Here is a 24,503-nt window from a genome sequence, read left to right on the forward strand (position 1 = left end):
AGCCAAGACCGATACTGGGCAGCTCAACACCTCTGTCAGGGAATCGACCCCCTCCCATACTATGCCTGCCACACTGGATAGTGACGAGGGCCTCTGTCAACGTGAAGTCCCATCAACGCCCGAGGCCCTGCAGGCAGCGCAGGAGATCCTGACGCTACCGGTGCCGCCCACACCGGCTCCGGCGGTACCCAAGCCCAGGGGTAAACCCACCTTGTGACCTTTTCTAGTGTCCCCGCCTCAGCAGTGCTGCTCCCCATTGCGGGGGACATCCCCCCAGCACTCACCCGCACGGAGCGGTCATGCATCGGACTTTGGGAGGTAGGCTCAGAGATGCCCTCTTCGGACTCCGGATCCTGGGCACCGACAGCGGGATTTGAGGTGCGGCTCGCCGGTAACCTGGCACAGACCTGCGGAGCCACGCGGCCCCTGGCATGAGCGTCGAGACAGACCCATCGCGTCTCCAACGTCTCGGCACTGGTCCTGCGACTAATCGCCAGAACGGGGTCACCGGTCACCCGGTGGCACCGGGACACAAATCCCCTCAATCGGGGAGATTCTATAGACAATGAGCCCGCTCTAGATCCCGGTACAGGTCAAGCAGCGCAAGGCATAGATCGTCGGTCTACCAATGCAAATCCACCGAACGCCAAAGATCCCTGGGGTCCCAAGGAAGGAACTTGTCGGGTCGGATGGGTCAGCGTCGAAGCACAGTGGCCAGCACCACAATGAGGTCACTCTGCAGCGTCTGTTCCTCTTACAACTCCGGTGCTGATCAGAAGTCCCTGGTAGCAGGACAGGCCCCAATACCAGTGGTACTGTCGACCTCATCAGCACTGTAACTGACCTCATGGCCTCTGGGCAAATGGCCAGCAGCGTGGTACCCCTGGAATCATGGGGGTTCACTCAGCCTTCCCAGGCTGCCCAATCAGTGGTGGGGGCCTCAGATAGGCCATCGGCCACAGCATCCCACCCTCCGCCGGAGGTGGAGGCCTCACAGGGGAAGACACCCCCCTCCCAGGCCCATGAGGACCTAGGGGAGCAGCTAGTTGGACCACCAGGGGATGTGGTGGATCCCTCGGCACTGGCTTCATCCTCAGCATCATTGGATAAAGCGATTACAGGTCCCCCTCACCCAGTTCTGCCAGATGACGTCAAGGGTCATCAGGAGCTTTTGAAGAGGGTCGCCTCTAACCTGGGGCTCCAGGCAGAGGAACTTGTTCAACATCCTTTGCTCCACAGCACCCGCTAGAGTGGCTTTACCCCTACACGAGGGGGTATCGAAAATAATTAGTGCCCTATGACAAACCCCCTCCTCCCTGCCACCCATCTCAAAAAGGGCTGAGCGCAAATATTTTGTGCCAGCTAAAGGCCATGAGTATCTCTATACTCACCCAGCCCCAAACTCCCTCATAGTTGAGGCCGTTAACCAGAGGGAGAGGCAGTGTCAACCCGGGGCTACACCCAAGAATAAAGACTCGAAGAGACTGGATCTGTTTGGGCAAAAAATGTATTAGTCTTCCAGCCTTCATTTGACAGTGGCCAACCACCAAAGCCCTCCTTGGCCACTATGACTACAATACTTGGCAGTCTATGGCCAAATTCGAGGTCTCGCTGCCTGAAGGGTCCAAGAAGGAATTCCGGGTGATCCTTGAAGAGGGCATGGCTGCAGTGAGCACAACCCTCCAAGCAGCCTTGGATGCAGCAGACTCCGCGGCTCGCCCCATGGCCTCGGCCATCTCCATGCGAAGGGCGTCCTGGCTGCTCCTCTTGGGTCTGTAAATGGAGGCTCAGCAATTGATGCAGGACCTCCCCTTCGACAGCCAGGCCCTGTTTGCAGAACAGACAGACAGTAAATTGCATGGCCTTAAGGACTCCCACACTACCCTGAAAACTCTGAGGTTGTATGTTCCAGGTCCAGCCCGTAAGTGGTTCAAACCGCAGCAAACTCAGGGCCAAGGGAGTCAACCCCACCAGGAGCCCCCCCATAAGAAGAGTAGTGGCTACAAGCGCCGCCCGAGCCACCCACCTCCTCCCTCTGCCCAGTCGGGCTCAACTCACAATAAGCAGAGGGGCAAGCAAACGTTTTGAGGGTGCGCTCAAGGGCGACCTACCAGACTTTACCCCAGATCCGTCTGTCCTGCTGTTCTCCAACCACCTTTCTTTTTTCCTCCCCGCATGGATAGCTATAACTTCAGACCGCTGGGTCCTCAATACAGTGGCTGCGCCCCAGCCCCACAACTCAGCTGGGGGCTGCAGTGGGGACCATGCTGTGCCCCCGCCATGGTGGGGGGCTCAGCCTGTCAATCCTCCCTCCCCTCATGAGACTCCATTCCTCTCCCCCCCACCCCCAATTATTTTTAGTAAAGTCACGGACAGGTCACAGGCTCTGTGAATTTTTGTTTACTCCCCGTGACCTGTCCATGACTTTTACTAAAAATAACCGACAAAATCTTAGCCTTAATGATAACGGAAACTTACAGATGTGCAAAGTAAGAAAAATGCTACTTGAAAACCTATTAGAGTTTGATTTATGGTTATTAATTTTGTATATTTTGACTATTTGTATTTTCATTGTTATAAAGCTTTAACTTTTTAAATCAGTGTCTAGTTATTAAATAATAATCTGACCTGGCTCCTATTATTCAAGTCCAACCCCCCTGCCCCAAATTTCCTGCAACTGTGAAAATTTAAATCAATAAAAATAGGAAAAAAATGCTTCAAAATAGATATTAGCCTGTGACATTTTAAAAAGGACACACACCAATTCTGCCAAGCCTAACCATAAGCCACTATTAATTAAGCCTATGTACTCCACACACTTTTTTCCTAGTAATTGATTCCACAGATTTCTCAGTCTAGACGATAATCCCTAGAAGATGTCAACTAGCAACATGTCTTGCTTAGTTGTTTAAGTATTTCTCAGACTGCATTTCTTGCAGCATAACAAGTGAGAGGGAACACATGACTTGGAAAACTCCAGCCGCAGCCAGAAATTAACTATTTTATGTCACTGTCAATTTGACTGGATTAGAAACATGGCCTTGCTCCACTCCCATTTAAGACAATGTCAAAACTCGTTTTGACAAATGGGAGCAGGATCAGTCTCAATATCAGCAAGCTACAGGTACAGTGCTCCACCATTACTTTTCCACAACTAAATACCTTTCAAATATGTTCTTGAGGCATCAGCTCTGCTTATTAAATCTCACACAAACAAATATGGACTAAAATATTAAAGAAAGCAGATTCTCTTACCAATGGATTTACTCCCCTTTTATTATAAATAAGAATACAAACCAAAGAATATGGCCAGCAATATACTGAGCTAGCAATATACTGAGCTAGCAATCTAGTCTCAAAGTTCTTTGAAGTGAGAACCTGTAAAGAAAAGCCTCACAGAAAAGCTGGGAAAATAATTTAGCATTTTTAATAAGAGGACCTTAAAAGGCATCTTGTAAACATCAAAGGTGCGTGCAGGAATCCAAAACACCAGATGCTCTCAAATGGGTAGAGCTGTGTTTCTTCACAAATTTCTTCATTGTCCGAAACTTTTCCTTCTTGGCTTTGCAGCCTTGGTGTGAAACATATTTAAAATATTTGCAATCTAAAACAAAAATGAAATGACGTTGTGACAGTGTACCCCATAAGGCTTTATGGGGGGGGTGTGCTTATAAATGTATGTACGACATAACTGGAATATGTTTTGTGCTGCCTGTGCCATGTAACATATCTCCGTAAAGGTTATTGTCTACTATATCTATTCATCCTATCTGTACACGTATATCATTTTCTACTTGAGGTTATGAACATGGGCTGTATACTTGCGTGGTTTCTAAGTAAGCTTTGTGAGGCATTTGATCAGTTTCTTTAGGAAGGAATTCGCAAGGTTAAATACCTGATCAGGAAGCACTTGGGGAACAATGCATCTTGGAATGCTCCAATCCACATAAGAAGTCTTCCTGGAGACATACAAGATACCATGTGGGCAATGGCTTCGGCCTGTATAGACTGAGTCATGCAGGGACATGTGACTTGCCCAGGTGACTCCAGAACTCCATCTTGGAGCTGGACTTGCATAGGAGAGAGGAAGGGGGTCTCCACCCACAAGAGAAAGTCTATTTAAACCCGGGGGAGACCCCTCCATTTTGTCTTCAGCTGGCTAAAGAAGGAGCCTCTCCACCCCCCAGCCCACCCGTATACTTGTAGTTACTGTCCTTTGTTCCAGTTTCCTTCAGGGGGTGTGAGTGATTGCTGGACCCAGGCTAAAAGGAGATTAGCCTGTAAAAGGGAGTATTCTGGAACTGGTGAGGATCTTATCTGTATTTAGTTTGATTAGACAGATTTGCGCATTTTATTTTATTTTGCTTAGTGACTTACTTTGTTCTGTCTGTTGCCACTTGGGACCACTTAAATCCTACTTTCCGTATTTAATAAAATCACTTTCTACTTAGTAATTAACTCAGAGTATGTATTAATACCTGGGGGAGCAAACAACTGTGCATATCTCTCTATCAGTGTTATAGAGGGCGAACAATTTATGAGATTACCCTGTATAAGCTTTATACAGGGTAAAATGGATTTATTTGGGTTTAGACCCCATTGGGAGTTGGGCATCTGAGTGCTAAGGACAAGTACACTTTTGTGAGCTGTTTTCAGGTAAACTTGCAGCTTTGGGACAAGTGATTCAGACCCTGGGTCTGTGTTGGAGCAGACGGGAGTGTCTGGCTCAGCAAGACAGGGTGCTGGAGTCCTGAGCGGGCAGGGAAAACAGAAGCAGGGGTAGTCTTTGCACATCAGGTGGCAGCTCTCAAGGGGGTTTCTGTGATCCAACCCGTCACAGACGTTATAAACCACACTGTGATACAAACTGAAGAACACAAAATGCTTTTACACAAGAGGCATTTCCCTGAGCACAAATGTTCCCTTAAAAGAAAAGTTTCTATAATAGAAGTCACTGGTATAAGATGTGCATGCATAAGGTATATCACCACTACCAAATAAGCAGTTATAATATTTAGACCAAGAAAGTCTCCCACACGTCCTCAAAGACAGTGATAAGGTAGGTGTAGGTAATTGTACATTTCATTGGGTTTTTCTGGCAAGTCTAATTTTGTAATACCCTTCAGATATATTAAGACTTAAGAGTGCAAAAAAAGTTTATTTACCCCCAGAAAGTAAGTATATATACACAAGTCCAAATATTTAGTAAAACTAATGTGCTCTAGTCTCTCTTCAATATGTGCATATTGCTTCCTTAGCTTAAAGGGCTTCAAGAAAGTCATCCTACATCTGGAACTAAATTAGTTAACTGCCCACTTACTGATAACAGCCAAGTGTTCAGTGGCCGCTTGTTGGAGGTAAAAGTGGGCTCCTGATATTAAAAATAAGTCTGGAAGGTGTTAGTAATGGAAAAGCTGACCCATTAAAGGATGAATGACATTGCCTTTCGCTGGAAAATCCCAGCTACTTCACAAACTTCAGACTAATGCCTCAATCATCTACTCTACTACTATGGGCAGGAGGGACCTTACTCAGACAGGTCGCACTCTGGGGGGCAAGGAAGAAGGTGCAGTGCTGCCTCCTTGGCATTGTGCAGCCCTCCTTGGGAAGCCACAGAAGGTCCTCTGCCAGAGTTCCAGGGTGAGAGTGCTCTGCGGGAGCAAGGGACCAGCAATTTCCACTACAGTCATCCCCCTTCCTGACAGCATGGATTTTTACCTGATTTTAGTCTGATTAAGAGCTTATGCTGTCTGCAGCTCCTCACAGCCACAAGGACTCTGCACCTCTTGAATACAGGCCTATTTGTGGGGACGATGGGGAGAAGTGGGACTTGAACTGGAAGAACCTAGGGCTAGTGAAGCAAATCAGAGCTGTGCTCTGATGAGCCACAAGTGATTCACCCAAACACAGCTCCACTCCATTCCATTTCTCCATCCTCCCTGTTTCAATTCCCCTTCTCCCATGTGTGCCCCATGAACTGCCATCAAGCTACCCACCTCACATAGCTCTGCTTGCCTCGGCTCAATAGACAGAGGACTACTATACTCCAGCGTCAAGGCTTATAAATCAAATCATTCTCCTTATATGCAAGTTTGGACATACAACATTAAGCAGGAAAGCACTAAATGCACAGCTTATTTTCAAGCACTAAGAAGTTTGTTTGAATAATGACATGATGGTATCTCTCAAGCATACACATCTTTCTATACTGGAGACCTTACTGATATCCTAGTGGTCACCGCAGATCTGTTCTGTTATGAGAGCCAGCCATCCAACTAAACCACCATGCCCCTGAAGACAGTTTCCAGGCAAACCACACCCAGCAAAGGCCGAGCTTCCTTGGGGTCCTATTGAGATAAGAATTTAGTTCTTAAGTACTGAGTAGCTCCCTAGACACTAATAATAGACAACACTCACTCAGGAAGTTGCTTCCTCATAGTATTTCTGGAATGACGGCTTCAGGGGTACTAACACTAATGCAACACCTGCTAATATTTCTTCTTGTGTTCCTAATCTTCTAATATTATTCTGTTTATTAGCTCGTTCTTATTTTGACTGTCAATGACTCAACAAGGGGCAGATAAATCAATCATTCAAACCACGATGAATATAGCTCAGTGTCATTTCAAGGGAACCATAGCTGCAGCAAGACCTGTGAGATGTGAACTACACCTCAATGGCAAATACCAAGCATTTTAGAGCCTCTCTTGTATTCACCCTTGCAGGATCAAGCCAGCCTCTTTCTTGAAATCACAAGGCTGAAAATTCTTCCAGAACACAAATCAGACACGTCCCCTGCCATTAAAGCTTGAACTAGCCAATATTTCTATTCCAGGGAGTAAAGAAGAAGATTTAAAATTACCTTTTCCCAACAAGATTCCAGCCACCAATGCTTTTTCACAAGCAAGACTTTCATTTTCCTGCCAATTTCTTTTCGCCAAGTAGTGGCTAAAGTGGAAGGCTGGCCACCAGTCCTTTCTGGAGTTCCACTCCTCCGTGACCCAGTCAAGATGCTTGCTAGAGCTGGAGAGAGTTAATAGGTTACCGCTAAACTTGAGTTGGGTGGGAGGAATCTTTTTTTTTAAATAAAGTGGAAATTACCAAAGCATTGCTCTGAGTGCTGCACATTTCATATGTTGCTTACAGGGACCTGGAATGCATGTGGTATTCAATCCACCACAAATTTGATAGAAAAAAGTGGTAGTGGCCACCGTAGGGCTGAGTGGCACTGCCAGCTGAAAAGAAAGTTACACTACAGAATGCAGCACCATCTCATTTAAAGTCTGCATGCTGGCACTAATTAGGGTTTGAAATGAGAACTAAACTAAATTTTATACAAAAAATGGAGTGACATTTTAGCTTGTGCGCCAGTTTAGTACAATAGTAGTAAGCAAATTTAATAACTACATTTGCGAGAAATCGGATAGTGAAATTGTTTCAGTTTAAAGGGGTGTGTAAATTTGAAGTGACGCCAGAGATGAATTTGTCCCAGTTGCCACTTAAGGGACTGACAAACTGACTGTTTTATGGAGGTAATTTTTCAATAAATATAAGAACTGTTCCCAGGTCATTTGGTTATACTCTGGGGTTGGCTCACAGGCCAGGAGATTGCAGATAAGGCTGGTCTTTTGAACAGATTTCACTAAACAGAAACACCACCAAGACACTTCTGGTTTATTAAGTCAACAGTGAAAATATCTTAATTGTTCATCCACGAGACTAGTAACATTGGTTGATCTTTAAATAAAGGCCTCATAAAATCATTGAGCATGGTCCTACATGCTTTTCAAACACTACTTTTACTCACCACCAGATCTATTTGTAAAAAAGCATTACATTCGCAGGATATTTTACATAGTAAGATATAATCCTGGTCTCATAGAGCTTACTATTTGAGAAGTGTTTTTTCAAAGTGGAGATAGAAAACAACCTGGAGCACTTTTTACATACAAAACGTGCATACTATGTTAAAGGGCACCACTGACACACTCAGCCAATATGAATGGTTCAGGTGCACAGTTTGCCTTTGAGGAAGTAGAGAAGCCTCCAAGATCACCCCTTTGAATGCCTTCATTCACCACTCCTCTGAAGTCTACTCATCACAGTAAACTTCTAACCAGGGTGGGCTGCTTGGAGATGGCTTTCTTTGGAGTTGTAGTTAATGTCACTCAGTGCTGGCTCAGAAACTCACTATCCACATAATGATCATCTTTTAAAAATAAAATTCTTGCAGTATTCTAACAGTAGCAGACCAAACACTGTAGTATCGCCACTGAAATATGCAGCGTTTGGGAATGCAGAGTGCTATAGGACATTTTATTAAAAGAGCACCCTGATATCCGGGCACTGTCAGTGAACTACTACAGGACTTGCCAGTTACTCTTCTGTTCAGTAACATGGCAAGCATGTGAGAGGACATAAGCGGACAATGTTCCTGTTACCAAAGTGCATATATCCTAGTTTCCATGTGGACTGTCCCACTGTAATGTTTAATTCCCCTAGTATGGCAATACCAGATATACTGTACTTACTGCTCCAGGATCTGTTTAATCTGTTTTGCTAAACAGCTCCAAGCTTTTACATGCTCCTTCCACCCAGCAAAATCCAGGAGTGTGAAAATAATCTCCAGCCCCAGTCTATGGTTTTTTCTTTTTTCTGGAATTAGAATAGGTCAAGTTAATGAACAATCCTGCATTCATTCATAAGACAAGCAGCAACAAGATCTAGATTGCCTTCATTCTGCTGGCCGTGGTGATGCCCTCTTCACAATTTCAGACCCGGTTCTTCCTCCTCCTACTGGAAACCTGGCAAGGTATATATGTACTCAAGAACAGCTGCTTCGTTTTTGGAACACAGCTTATATTGGAGCTGCTCTCTGTCCTTTTAATCCTGCTTAATGACGGTTGATTGAAGAGGTTTCAAGAGCAACCATCCAGCAGAACCAAGTTCACTCACTCATCCTAGACTGACTGTCTTACAGTGTGGCTGCTGCCTCTGGTCAGCAGATCCCTAGAGCTCACTAATGATGCTCCTGACTGGTCAGTAGTGGTTGCTATCAAAGATCATCCGCCCTTCTCGAGGGGACTGAACATTCTACTTCTGGTTTGTTCCAAGTTCCCACAAGCCCATAGAGAAAAAACTGACTCAATCACAAATCCCCACAATAACCCACAGACCTCCAGGCTAGTCCAACAAGACAACATTTACTACTGTTTACTAGATATGATACTTTTCTCTTACAGTCAGACCCATGCTATTAATACAGTTAATTTCACTTGCAGCATGTCAGAGTAAACAATCAAGGAAGCAATGTTTGTTCCTCATTTAAAGTGACTCACCACTACTCACGGTAAAATACAATAATGAACAATAAATCTTAGCACACATGGAGGCTAGGTAGGTAGGTACACTAATTTAAAAGCACCAACCTTTCTGCTCTGACAAACATTGAGCCCAAATCCTGGTCCCAAAAGCCAATGACAGTTTTGGATATTGAACTTTAGCAGAACTAGGAGTTCACTTCATAGGCTTCCTCCTGATTGATGTGGCACACCCCCTGAAAGGTGCAGTGTATCCTCATTGCTGTCCCCCCATCTCCTTTAATTTAAGTCCAGGCTAGGGTTGAGCGTGCTTAGAACTACACAGGATTGGGTCCTTAATGCTCACTTGAATTGGAAAGGAACAACGTATTTATTTTGTTCCCAGGCTTGATATAGCAGGCATTCCTCACTGAAAACAACATATTTGCCAAGTTTGGATTTTTAAACAAGACTATCTGAGTTATCAGAACAGAAAAAAGGATCTGAAAAATTATCCTAATATATGAGATGTTCCCTGCCAAACTCTGATCATTCAAAACAGCTAAATGGATTTTCCAAAAATATCACGTGTGCGCTGATAACACAAGAGATACTTCAGCCTAAAGGGGAACTTTTTCAGGAAGACAAGTGAGGCCAGGGGAAAGGGAAGAAAAGAACTTGGAATTAAAGAACTGTCACTACACTGCCTACATTCTACAATATACTACATTTCAGAGGATTAATTCAAGAGAAGAGTCTGACTTACATTGTAAGTGACTAGCACATCGAGATGGGGGCTATGCCAATTCTGGAGATTATTTTCAGATAGACAAAGATAAGATCCATTTGGAGGAGATGTGGGTTTTGTTCTTGGAGCTAATGAATAATACATACTGAATTCAGGCAGAGTGCTGCACATCAATCCTTTCTGAAAGTCAGAGGCCTCATTATCATGTTGGGCACCTGACACTGAGGTACCCCAAATCACTAGTTAATATTGAAATCTGGGCTGTGTTGCCTACATACTCTGACAATTAGTGTCTGCACATTTTTATTTAGACAAGCATTTGTTTGCAGAGGTTTGTAACTATCTGTCAATGCATCTGTCTTCTAGATTCCTGTCCTCCTTGCACCTTATTTTTTTTTTCCTTTAAAATATACTAAAACTACTTTAAACAGGAAAAAGCCAACAGCCATTCTAGGAAACTTGTACTTAGAATAACTTTAAGGAAAAGAACACAGGTATCCAAAGACTTACTTGATTTTTGAAGCATGGCATTATATTCTAACATTAATTCATGAGAGGGAACAATCTCGTGCAAAATCTGGAAAAAAAAATGTTTCTGTTATAGAATCTTCAAAAAGATTTGCAGAGTCCACACTTCTGCTTCACCACAATATCTGTTTTTTATTAAAATAAACAATTTGGTCCTTTAATTCAGTCATACACAACAACTTCAACAAATAACACTTAGGGCTAGATTGCAGTTTTAAGATACTTCCTATGACGGGGAGGCGCAGTATCTTGGTGGCAGGCAGTTCACAGAGACGTTGTGTCCAATGCAGGCACAACATTTATCAGGAGCCGCCTGAGGAAGCATCCAATACATCCTTTAGCAATGTGCTGTGTGCGCTCCTCTTGGAGGGACCCAATTCCACTGGCTGGTGGTGCACTAGTGCTGGGCGATCGTCCCATTTTCTCCCACACTCATTCTCTCTGGAGTTTCTAATGCAACAGTTGGTGCTAGTCCACAATCCTTGCATAGCAGGAGCGCACGGACTGAGAATTTGCTGCAGATGGGCAAGATGTGTTCCTTGTGCCTGCTGCCCTCCCTTTTATGCACCCACATAGGACTCGGCACAACCTAGCTCATAGTGTTCATTACTTCCCTCTTTTGCATTAATTTCACTCTTCCCTCAGGGTTTCCTTAGTACACTAGCTCTGCACAGTCTTCTCCATTATGACTGACCCAGTCAGATGTTCCACAAGATCCATTATTAACCAGTGACAATGACCCCACCCTCCCACCTCCAATAGCACAAGGAGTGGAACCAATCAGCAATCAGAAAGGAATGGAGAGAAAAGCAAAATGCATTTATTTTAATGACTGGAGTAAAGAAATCTACTAGGACCAGAAAAGACATCATCCAACAGCCGGAGAGAACTAGATTCTTTAAACGTTTATCCAGATGGTGAGCTTTAAGAGGTATATCTTGTACTTATCTGATATTTGATCATTCGACTACAGAAAAATGCATTGTTAATAGAAATAATAGTATATGGAAATAGTCGAAATCAAAGACTTCGGGTACAGTGGTAAACAGCTTTCCCCTCATTAGGTACTTTTATGGCCCTCGGTACCATAGTATCTCAGCATCTCGAACACATGGTGACCAGAAATAAACTTCAAAATGCATAACAAAGACTAAAAATGGCCATTGACTAATTGGGGAATTCAGGACAAGTAATTTAATCTTACTAGCTATAAAAGTGTCTGTAAACCATTGTCCTCAAAGAGGCATTGTGATTACTAGACCACATTGCCTTTTAGTTAGTGAGGGACTGGAAAGAGATATCTGTTTTCTATTCCCTAACCAGTCACTGATTATGGGCCCTTGTGTAGAATAAATGGACAAAAATCTGACATCAGGAATCAGAACATTCAAAAACCAGTAGAAGAACACTTCAATCTCTCTGGTCCCTCAATAAGAGACTTCAACTTGGCAATTCTTCAACAAAAAAACTTCAAAAACAGACTCCAATGTGAAGCTGCAGAACTGGAATTAATTTGCAAACTGGATACCATCAGATTAGGCCTGAATAAAGACTGGGAGTGGTTGGGTCATTACAAAACCTAAACTTAATTTCCCCAATACTAATTTCTCCCTACTGTCTGTAATGGGCCACTCTCTTACCACTTCAAAAGTTATTTTTCCTCCCTTGGTATCCTGTTGTTAATTGATTTATCTCATTAGATTGACCTCACACTTGGTAAAGCAACCCCATCCTTTCATGTATTTATATCTGCTCCTGTATTTTTCACTTCATGCATCTGATGAAGTGGGTTCTAGCCCATGAAAGCTTATGCCCAAATAAATTTGTTAGTCTCTAAGGCAGGGGCGGGCAAACTTTTTGGCCTGAGGGCCACATCAGGTTTCAGAAATTGTATGGAGGGCTGGTTAGGGGAAGCTGTGCCTCCCCAAACAGCCAGGCGGGACCCATCCCCTTACCTGCCTCCCCCCCCCCCCGCTTCTAACCCCGTGACAGCACCCCCCCCCCGGGAGCCCTGCCCCATCCACCCCTCCACTCTCTGTCCCCTGACTGCCCCCGGACCCCCTGCCCCTAACTGCCCCCCGCCACCCCATCCAACCCCTCCTCTCCTTCCTGACTGCCTCCTCCCCCGGGACTTCTGCCCCATCCACTCCCCCCTTCTTCCTGACTGCCCCCAGAACGCATGCCCCCATTCAACCCCCCTGTTCCCCACACTCTGACTGCCCCAACCCCTATCCACACCCCCGGCCCCTGACAACTCCCCAAACTCCCCTGCCCTCTATCCAACCCCCCTTCCTCGCTCCCTTACCGGTGCTCCAGGCAGCATGGTGGCTGGCGGCACTACAGCTGTGCCACCCGTCTGGAGCCAGCCACGCACCACAGAGCACCGGGTCAGGCTGGGCTCTGCAGCAGCGCTGCCCCAGGAGCTCCCAGCCCTGCTGCCCAGAGCATTGCGCCAGCGGTGGAGTGAGTTGAGGCTGCGGGGAAGGGAAAACAACAGGGGAGGGGCCAGTGCGAGCTCCCGGGGCAGGCGCTCAGGGGCCAGGCAGGAGGGTCCCGCAGGCCGGATGTGGCCCGTGGGCCGTAGTTTGCCCACCTCTGCTCTAAGGTGCCACAAGGACTCCGTGTTGTTTTTGCTGATACAGACTAACACGGCTACCACTCTGAACACTAATGAAAGTGTTTCGGTGCCACCAAGTGGTTAAAATTATAATAAACATGGTAAGCAAAAAAAATGTACTGCCGTTTAGGGAGCAAGGGCAAATCAATTCATAATTACCCAAAGGGAACAAAATTAGCTTAGCGTAGAGAGGGCACAACTACCAATGGATAGCAGTGATAGCAAGTTTTACTGTATCTTAGTTCCACAGTTCACTGAAAATGTCAGAGAAACCAACTGCTAGGCAGGATGACTGAAATCAGTGTGCACAAACAGAGCAAACACCAAATTGTTTTCTTCAGTAAATTAAATTTAAAGATAAAACTAGGACAAAAGCAATGTATGTTGTATGCAAACCTATTTACGTAGCTCCAGAAAGCTATACCAACATCTTTTCTGAACTAACTGGAAACGGTTAACATATAAAATGGAGAATCAGTCCCAAAACAGATCAAGACTAAACACACAGATTTGAATTTAGACACGTTGTGTGAAAGTAAGACAGTAGAAGACTCTATCAATTCTAAGTTTGAGTCTGCATTTTGGTGTCCTGTCAAAGTGGCATCCCACTTCCTTTATGATCAGTGCAGACTGCAAAATACAAACTCACCAAAATGATTGGATAAGTTCTACTTTGCAACAGCAGCATGTGCACACTATACAAAGAAATAAAACAAGGTAGTCAAGAGTTCTCATGTGCTGCAGGCTATACAACAGGAAACTTATTGAGTTAACTGTGTGATCGGTTGAACATAATGGAGTGAAACAGTTGAGAGAAAGAACAGAACCAGAAGCAGATGATGCTCTGGGCTGTAAAAACCAAAAAAAAAAAGGATTAATTTTTTCAGAGACTAAGATTGTGATCCGGCAAAGCCCTTAAACATATATGTAAAGTTGAGCACATGCTTGAGTGTTTTACTGCATCAGGGGATGTCTATTCTTCAGCTGGAGGTGTAATTTCTAGCTGGGGCTAGCACACTAAATATTGCAGCGTAGCAGGCTAGCTGCCCGAGTATAATCACACCCAGGATTCCAGATATGTACTCGGGCAGTTAGCCTGAACTGCCAGCCACAGCTACACTGCTATTTTTAGCACACTAACTCGATCAGAGCTAGCGTACATACATCTACCGGAGCTGAAAATTACACCACCAGCTGCAGTGTACACATCTTCACTGTGAGAGAATCTGTAAGGGTATTAACAAAGGGAAAAGAATGTGTATGTGTTGAACTTATTGTGTGCAAGTACGTCCCATCAACCCTCCTCTTCTGTCTGCAGACAGATACCTATCTTTCACCCTCAAATGCCTTGCAAACACAGACACAATGCCCCCCGCCCCTTTTTTTTTCCTGACAACCTTTGTTAAGTTACAGGCAGATCAATGTTAGTGCTAGAGATGTAGAGAGTTTCTTTCCCCACAACTCTCTGTGTTTACAATGGCAGGTACTCTGCTCTTCAGAAATAATTTGTATGTTTAATCTCAAAGGAATACCTCTGTTATTGTTATATGGTAAATACAAATAATCTAAAAGGAGAACTACCGTGAGATAAATTCTCAATCCAGCATGCTGCCTAAGTAATTGCCCGTATGCTTTTTAAAACTAACAAAGCAGACCATAACTATGACATACATTAAATGAAACATCAACATCTCCTTCCCTGGAACAGGTTGATCCAGAAATTTCTTGACATTTCAGTTAAACACAAATATAAGACTTACAGGGCTGTAGAAGGTGATACCAAACATGTGTGTGTGTGTGGGGGGGAATTTAAGGGTTTATTTTAAACTTTTTTCACCATTTGCTATGTGGTGGTAGGAGGCTCACAATATTTTGAGGGTAGAATTTGGTTTCCCTTCTGTAAAAGTGTGTTAAAAATTTTGGACAAAATCTGTAACAGCTGATACAGGTTATCAAGAATAAAGCTGAGATAAATTAAAAATTGTTTTTTAAAGTCTAATTAATTTAATTTATGTTCTATAAATATAGTTACAAAAATATTAAAACAGTCCAAAATTTGTACCTTGAGCACAGACTTCAGTGTCTTCTTTGATTCACCCTGTCTCTTTAGGAACTGATAGTAATAAACATGAGCATTGGGATTGGGAGGAAACTTCGAATTGTAAGCATACTCGCTTAACACTTGCCGGACTTCATCATAATCCTCATAGAATTCCAATAGCTATGGAAAAGAAAATGTGAGCACATTGTTGGTGCCTGTCAGTGTAATAACGATCAGAAATATCCACAACTAGTTTTGGATTGTCACAAACTGTACTGTTATAACAATCCTGTAAGTAACACCACTAGGATGGAAAGGAGCCTTTTGCTATCATTACACAAAGAAGTTCAAAATGTTACTCTTAAATCCATTTTAGTGTTTCTGAAAGGTCCTTGTTTTACAACCCTGAAGAATTAAGTCCTCTACAGGTCAGATAGAAGTAACTCCACTGCAAGCTTCCCCATACTCTTGTCCCACACAACCCCTAATGCATCCCAACTTTAACCTGGAGAGATCCTCTCTAAGCATAAAGTTAGTTCTCCCAATGACTAATTCTATCCTTGACGTCTTTGCACCTCTGAAAACAAAGACTCCGATCCAAATCCTACTGGAGGCAAAGGAAATACTCTTAGATTTAAATAGGAATTGGACTGAGACTAGCGAAAATTAAGGAAAAATGCGGTGACACTTTTCTGTAACTGTGTGAGGCACCAAACTTTTGATTTTACAGTGCACAATACGGTAAGCCCAGCAACACTAGATGCTTCTGGACTAGTACTTAACAATGCTAATAGATTTCCATTTAAATCTCATGTCTCTTAATAATGCTCCTCTTACATGCAATTCACTTTCCACAACATATATAAAAATATTCATATCTAGAAGTCATTAAAAGCACTGCAAATACATTAAATAGCTAAATATTTATATATTAAATACACCTCTAACCTGATAGAACGCGACCCGATATAAACACAAATTTGGATATAATGCGGTAAAGCAGTGCTCCGGGGGGTGGGGGGGGGGGAAGGGGGGGAAGGGGCTGCGCACTCCGGTGGATCAAAGCAAGTTTGATATAACACGGTAAGATTTTTTGGCTCCCGAGGACAGCGTTATATCGGGGTAGAGGTGTAATTGCTGTCACTGTTTCAGTACTTCTTTTCAGTGAACAGGACTGCTGTCCCTCCATGAGGGTGGTCAACTTAATGAGACAGCATAGAAGACCCCAGGAGGAGGTAGAATCATGTGAGGCAGGCAAGCACCAAAGAAAATCAAGTGCCATTAGCAACTCTAGAAAAATCAAACGGTTTCAAAGCTATTTTAAGTTTAATTCAAATTTTAAAAATTAGTTGATTTAGCAGTTATAATCAGAAAATCAGACTGTGAGATTCAATATTTGTTCTGTGACTTCAGTATCCAACTACAATCAGCTGATAATTAAAAGAGGATTGATCCTTTTGTGCAGCAAATACAACCTGTGATATGAAGAAAAAAAAAAAAAAAAAAAAAAAAAATCAAGCTATGCTCTAATTTTGGCACCATCACCGGTAACAAAAAAAGTCTGCAATCAGTATACCTAGTGATTTTACTAGTAGACTCCTGCTTGTATTCTCATAGTTATGTTGGCCTCACAGTGCCACCAGGAATAAAAACTTGCTTACATGACTTATGAAAGCAGATATGACATGAAGACACTACATATATTGTTTTAAAAGGTAGCATTTTCACAGTGTCCCTTTCCTAACTATAACTTAATTGCAAGTGGTCAAACATCAGAAAACCTTTCACTTTCATCTAACCATTTTGTCTAAGATTAGACAAAGCAGCATTTAAGTAATATTTGCAAAAAAAAAAAAGGGCTCTTACGTCCACATAGCACTTCACAAAAGGGTCCCAAACTCCAGGTATTTTAATTATCTCCTTGAGATTCACTGCTGCCTGCCGAAAGAAACTGTGCATTTCCTGTTCAACAGAGTCTGCAAAATTACCATCTGCCAAAAGATAGAAGGTTTTTTTTTTTTAATTTACATGAGTGATAGTCTCACAAAGTCAGGACTCAAGCTATAGCGGGCTTTACAGAAAAAAAGTCAACACCTTGAATCCCATTTCAAAAAGCACCTTAACACAAGAGAATGGAGCTCAGTGAGAGCTAAAAATGAGAAGGACAAAGGAAGAGGTAGTAGCTTTATAAAACAAGTGCAGAAGGTAAGAAATATTTGTATACTGTATAGAGATTTCAGGAGCTAGGTGTGGGAGGATTAGATCTTAGCTGAAAAATACTAGTAACCATCTTCCTGCTTCACCTCCCCCCACCCACCAACAGTTAAATGAACTGTGGAGCTTACTAGTCTTGTGGTGTGGGGTTTCTGGCAATTAAGTTAATTAATTATCAAATTATATCTGAATCTTACAGATCTTGCCTTATAGACATCACATTCTGACTAAATTATCTGAGGCTTCATTTTCTGTTACAGCAAAACAGGTAAATAAAATAAATCTAAAGAAATGTCCATTTTATTCAAATAATATATTTAATCCCATCATCTCTACAAAGGTAAACTAAAAAATTAACAATTAAATATGAAAGTCAGCTTCTAAATATGCATATACGGCAGGCAGCTGAAAAGACTACCTATAAACAAAAGTTCTCTGATGGAACTCCTTTGATTAAGCATTCTCCATTAGGTACCAAAAATAATTGATGCTGTTGCCAGGTTATCTGAACTCAGGGTAATTGACAAGTCTCTGTAGTAGTATAGTTTTAGAATATTTTCAAGGACACAGAGCTTCAAGTAGGTGATTTTTAATGTCTACTGGTAAAAAATCTAAAATAAATGGTGTTTCTCTTAAGCAGAAAGTATTTTTTAATAGGTAATACTTATAATTTTCATTCATATAAAACTCTTGGTTGCTGAATGTAAGAGGAATTAAGGGTTCAAACAACTTTTTTAAAATGACCAGGATCCTGAGCTGGGATTTTCTACCTTTATTTTTATTTGGCTTATAATAAATATGCCCTCTTGCAAAAGTTTCAGGGCACATAGATATAACAAATGACTTAAACAAATGTCAAACAAGATTGCAGTGTGACTTTCCACCTCCTCCCGCAACTATCTGGCATGAAAAAGCATGAGAAAGGAATTCAGAGTCAAGGGCAAGCCCTTGAGAACAAGAGCCACCTTCCCCTCTTCTTCATTTAAATGTGGGGACTGTTAGCTCCTATGTCCCAACTGATCTCCACGGCCATGGTGGTACATGGAGGTGATTTCTCAGGAAGCCAAGACACTGCCACTATAAACCTGGCCTCAATCAGATCGTGTTTATCATGAAGTAGAGCGAAAATTACACCCAGATGTTCAGATTTCTCTCACTGAGAAGGCAGCCAGGTTCTTGTCCTCCACTCAGAACAGTTCTTTTGGAGGAGACCTTGCAGATCCAATGGATGAACACTTTTTTTTAATAAAAAGCATGCATCAGAATTTTAGAAGTTCTCTGTGCCGCAAGTAATCAGACTGAATGCAGCTTTCACCACCAATGTTCTAACCTATGTCCATGTTCCCTCCTTCAAGAATCAGCGGCAAGCCATGGTGACTTATGAGAACGACTGAGCTGAATAGCTCCTCTTATCTAAAGGCAGCAGCACTGGTACTCACCAAGCTCTAACATGGCTTTTCTTTTTTTGGCCCAGTTATAGTAGTCCAGCAGTCCCTTGTAAGCTTGAATGAGTTTCAATTCTTTATCCTGAGCAACTGTTTGTTCTCCATACCTCCAGCCTTCTGCCAGGGACAGGTTTTGGTATGCATCATCTATCAGTCCATTACACAGGAGGTGAAAGACATGCTCTAAACAGACCTACAACAATTTACAATACTTAATTTTATGTCATACAGATCAGACTATCCTGACAGCACACTGCAATTTTACCTCCTACTATACACCTGCAAAAAGAGAGCCACATTACTGGCATCAATTCAACATAGCCTAAATACATTTTAATTAGAACTGTAACAGAACTGGAATATTTTAATTAGGTTATTTTTAGGGCTGTCAAGCGATTCAAATAATTAATTGCAATTAATCGCGCTTTTACTCAACAATAGAATACCATTTCTTTTAAATATTTTTGTATGTTTACTACATTTTCAAATATATTAATTTCAATTACAACACAGAATACGAAGTGTGCAGTGCTCACTTTATATTTATTTTTATTACAAATATTTGCACTGTAAAAAACAAAACAAAAAATATTTTTCAATTCACCCCATACAAGTACTGTAGTGCAATCTCTTTATCATGAAAGTTGAACTTACAAATGTAGAATTATGTACAAAAAAACTGCATTCAAAAAGAAAACAATGTAAAATTTTAGACCCTACAAGTCCACTCAGTCCTACTTCTTGGTCAGCCAATCACTCAGACAAACAAGGTTGGTTACAATTTGCAGGAGATAATGCTGCCTGCTTCTTGTTTACGTCACCTGAAAGTGAGAACAGGCGTTCGCATGGCACTGTTGTAGCTGGCATTGCAAGATATTTACGTGCCAGATGCGCTAAAGATTCGTATGTCCCTTCATGCTTCAACCACCATTCCAGAGGACGTGCTTCCATGCTGATGATGGGTTCTGCTTGATAACGATCCAAAGTAGTGCGGACTGATGCACGTTCATTTTCATCATCTGAGTCAGATGCCACCAGCAAACGTTCATTTTCTTTTTTGGTGGTTTGGGTTCTGTAGTTTCCGCATCAGAGTGTTGCTATTTTAAGACTTCTAAAAGCATGCTCCACACCTCGTCCCTCTCAGATTTTGGATGGCACTTCAGATTCTTAAACCTTGGGTCGAGTGCTGTAACTATTTTTAGAAATCTCACATTGGTATCTTCTTTGCATTTCGTCAAATCTGCTGTGAGAGTGTTCTTAAAACGAACATTTGCTGGGTCATCATCTGAGACTGCTATAACATGAAATATATGCAGAATGTGGGTAAAACAGAGCAGGAGACATACAATTCTCCCCCCAAAGAGTACAGTCACAAATTTAATTGACACTGTCCCCCCCCCCCCAAAAAAAGGAGCATCATCAGCATGTTCTCTGGAATGGTGGCCGAAGCATGGAAGGGACACACAAATGTTTAGCATATCTGGCATGTAAATACCTTGCAACGCCGGCTACAAAAGTGCCATGCTAATTTTCAGGTGACATTGTAAATAAGAAGCAGGCATCAGAATCTACTGTCAATGTAAACAAACTTGTTTGTCTTAGCGATTGGCAGAATAAGACATAGGACTGAGTGGACTTGTAGGCTCTGAAGTTTTACACTGTTTTGTTTTTTAGTGCAGTTATGTAACCAAAAAAAAATCTGCATTTGTAAGTTACACTTTCACAATAAAGAGATTGCTCTACAGTACTTGTATGAGGTGAATTGAAAAATACGTCTTATCATTTTTACAGTGCAAATATTTGTAATCAAAACTAATAATATAAAGTGAGCACTGTACACTTTATAGTCTGTGTTGTAATTGAAATAAATATTGAGAATGTAGAAAAACATCCAAAAATATTTAGTAAATTTCAATTGGTATTCTATTGTTATATGTGGGATTAAAAAATTAATCGTGATTAAATTGTGATTAATTTTTTGAGTTAATCACGTGAATTAACTGCGATTGACAGCTCTAGTTATTTTGCATAGATTCTTTCAGTCAAATGATGTATCTGCAGAAAGTGTTGGAGATACATACAATATTAGGAAAAGGAGAAAGAAAAATACATGGATATAGGTAAGTGTGGACATTGCTGAGAAGCTAAATGATTTTTTGCATCAGTCTTCACCATAGATGATGCAGTGGAAGATACATATCCCAGACCTGCTCTTTTGTGGTAATAAATATGAGGTACTATCAGCGATGGCGGTGTCAAAAAAAGTAATGCTAGTACAAGCAGTTTATAAAGCAATAAGTCACAAGCGAGATGGTATACATCCAACACTTCTGAAGGAGCTTAAATATGAAGTGGCTGAGCTGCTAGCAAAAATATGCAATCCCTCACTAAAAACAGCCACTATTCCAGAGAATTAGAAGATAGCAAGTATATAAGGCCCTTCATTTTCAGTCTACCAATTTTTACCAAAAAAGTTTCCCAGGTTTTATAAATGCTATTTTTTTTTTAAATTGCTTTTCACCTGAATTTTGACCAAATACATGAAAATACTAATTATGTTAAGCAAATCCAATACATTACATTAGGTTGATGTGTTTTTGTTAATAAATTTGTCTACGTGTAAATGAGAAGCTGTCTGTTAAAGTAAGGCAATGTTGGGGAAGATACAGACAGACAGACAGACATACACGCATGTGTTCATGTACTGGTAATGTACAGTTCACAAAATAAGCCACAGCATTAAACTGCTTACAATATCCTGATGTTTCTCTATTAATTTTTTTCTGTCCTCCGTCCCAATATTAACCCTGTATTTCCCCAGAAAACTGGTTAATTTTTGCACTGATTTTCACCCACTTTTTAATTTCTGTAATAAACTCTGATAAATTATTGGGAAACGTTAAACAAAATAAAAATCTGAAAATGCAGGAGAGTGCAAGAGCTGTAATTTTAAAAATATATAGTTTTTTTTTTTAAAAAAAGGAAATGGTGGCGATCTGGTGAATCGTACCAGTAAACTGGCAAATTGGTTAAAAACAATAAACTAAAACAAGAAAACATCTGTAAGATCACAATATGATGGGGGCCTAACCAGCACAGATTCAACAAACGAAAATCATGTCTCACTGATCTATTACAATTCTTTTAACAGGTTGATAAAGTAGTATATAGAGGAGAATCAGATGCTAGCTTATTTAGACTTTTAAAAGTCCTTAACAAAGTCTAGTAAAAAAAACTAATTAGAAATGGAATGGGAGTCAAAGTAAACCTTTGGGGGCAGGGATTCTCTTGAAGGTCTGTGTTTATACAGCACTTAACATAATTGGGTCCTGTTCTATGACTAGGGCTCCTCAGTGGTATGGCAATACAAATAATAAAAAATAATATTGTCACGAATCAAAAATTGGCAAAAAGACAGAAAGCAAAAAGAGTAGGAATAAATGGAAAAATGTAATCATGCCAAAAGATTTACAGAAGAGTACATCAAAGTTCCTGACTAGTCTAGTGTTTTGTATATGTATTATGCATCTGGAAAGGGGGGAAAGGAGTTAGGCAGCAAAATTTGTAGATGACAAAGTTATGTAGATTAACCAGGATCATAGCAGACTGTGAGGAGCTACAATGAGACCTGACCAAGCCAGGTGAACAGGCAACATGATGATAACGGAAGCTCAATAGTGATAACTGCAAAGTAATACACATTGGAAGAGAAAAAAAAAAAATACAGGCTATCCATATACATGTCATGGTTCTAAATTAACTATCAACTTAGGAAAGGGACTGTGGTCAGCTCAATGAAGACTTCAGCAGAATGTGCAGCTACAGTCAAAAAAGCAAACAAGACGATAGGCTATATAGGGAATGGGATGGAAAAATAATGATGCAATTACATAAGTCTAAGGTGCAGTCTCTTGATTCTTCAGTGATACTAACTATCAGAGATAATATTCTTAAGAGTTTCTTAAGTGTTGCTTGTAACACCAGTAGGTAAAATTTACAGGACTTAAATCATACTTCTTTCCGAAGTGTCCCTTTAAGGGTATCCTCACCTTTAAATACCTTTTTACTCCTAGATTTTTCATCCGCTCAGCAAAATAGTTGAACTCTTCAATGCTGCTCTTGGGATGATGGCACAAAATTTCAGTTCCTATTCTCCAAATCACCTGCCAATGGAGAAAAAAAAAATCCCAAAAGAATTAACATTTCAGAAGTGAAAACTCTCTGCACACAGCAGCCAGAACAGCATTAGTCTCTCATCACTAAACTATGGCTGTTATATTTAGCCATATTATGTGTGGCTTAAATTGCAAATAGAAAACTATTGTGTATTATTTGCTGCTAGAGTAAAATATACCAGCATGTAGTATAAGTGAAAATAAAGCTTAAATGCAATGGAAACTTCACAAGTGGTCATCAAAATCTCATACTTCAACAAAACGCACCAAAACCGTATATAGAAGCCAGAAGGTGCCTACCATGGACTGATAACTCAAGCAAACAAGAAATTTTCCTTTCATGTTACCCCACTAAAATGTACGGTATAGGTAGCTCACGTTACCTTAATACAAAGGTAAGGATAATTAGATGAAATTGCAAACTGAAATACATCCCCTCTGTCCAGAGGCATCCTACCCCGCCCCCAAATATCTTTGTGATCAAGATTTGTCTACACAGTTAGATCAGCAATTCCAAACAAAATGGCAGTAGCCAATGTTCTCTGCACTGAATTTATTTTTTTAAACAGCTGTTTGTCAGGCCTGGTCTACACTAGGCGTTTATGTCGAAGTTAGCGCCGTTACATCGAATTAACCCTGCACCCGTCCACACCGCGAAGGTATTTAGTTCGACATAGAGGTCTCTTTAATTCGACTTCTGTACTCCTCCCCGACGAGGGGAGTAGCGCTAAATTCGACATGGCCATGTCGAATTAGGCTAGGTGTGGATGGAAATCGACGCTAATAGCTCCGGGAGCTATCCCACAGTGCACCACTCTGTTGACGCTCTGGACAGCAGTACGAGCTCGGATGCTCTGAACTGCCACACAGGAAAAGCCCCGGGAAAATTTGAATTTGAATTCCTTTTCCTGTCTGGCCAGTTTGAATCTCATTTCCTGTCTGGACATCATGGCGAGCTCAGCAGCACTGGCAACGATGTAGAGCTCTCCAGCAGTGATGGCCGTGCAATCTCAGAATAGAAAGAGGGCCCCAGCATGGACTGATCGGGAAGTCTTGGATCTCATCGCTGTGTGGGGCGATGAGTCCGTGCTTTCCGAGCTGCGATCCAAAAGACGGAATGCAAAGATCTACGAGAAGATCTCTAAAGACATGGCAGAGAGAGGATACAGCCGGGATGTAACGCAGTGCCGCGTGAAAATCAAGGAGCTGAGACAAGGCTACCAGAAGACCAAAGAGGCAAACGGACGCTCCGGATCCCATCCCCAGACATCCCGTTTCTACGAGGCACTGCATTCCATCCTCGGTGCGGCCGCCACCACTACCCCACCAGTGACCGTGGACTCTGAGGATGGGATAGTGTCCACGGCTGGATCCTCGGACATGTTAGCGGACGGGGAAGATGAGGAAGGAGATGAGGAGGACGAGGCAGTCGACAG

At 42.0% G+C, this 24,503-nt stretch overlaps 1 protein-coding gene across 8 annotated transcripts in view; it reads right to left on the reverse strand.

The window, feature by feature from the left end:
* Nucleotides 1-1,489: 1,489 nt before the first annotated feature.
* TAF1A (TATA-box binding protein associated factor, RNA polymerase I subunit A) overlaps nucleotides 1,490-24,503 on the reverse strand; it is a 33,794-nt gene continuing 10,780 nt past the window's right edge. For all 8 annotated transcript variants that reach the window (XM_054023045.1, XM_054023042.1, XM_054023043.1 and 5 more), the window contains 9 exons: nucleotides 22,942-23,055; nucleotides 18,887-19,085; nucleotides 17,100-17,224; nucleotides 15,255-15,413; nucleotides 10,558-10,624; nucleotides 8,532-8,655; nucleotides 6,863-7,023; nucleotides 3,440-3,604; nucleotides 1,490-1,827 (listed from right to left, as the gene is read on the reverse strand). In XM_054023045.1, coding sequence (XP_053879020.1) covers nucleotides 3,462-3,604; nucleotides 6,863-7,023; nucleotides 8,532-8,655; nucleotides 10,558-10,624; nucleotides 15,255-15,413; nucleotides 17,100-17,224; nucleotides 18,887-19,085; nucleotides 22,942-23,055 — 1,092 coding nt within the window. In that variant the 3' untranslated portion in view covers nucleotides 1,490-1,827; nucleotides 3,440-3,461. The remainder of the gene's footprint in view (nucleotides 1,828-3,439; nucleotides 3,605-6,862; nucleotides 7,024-8,531; nucleotides 8,656-10,557; nucleotides 10,625-15,254; nucleotides 15,414-17,099; nucleotides 17,225-18,886; nucleotides 19,086-22,941; nucleotides 23,056-24,503) is intronic.

Source organism: Malaclemys terrapin, chromosome 3 (genome assembly GCF_027887155.1).
Source record: "Malaclemys terrapin pileata isolate rMalTer1 chromosome 3, rMalTer1.hap1, whole genome shotgun sequence".
Lineage (NCBI taxonomy): Eukaryota > Metazoa > Chordata > Testudines > Emydidae > Malaclemys > Malaclemys terrapin.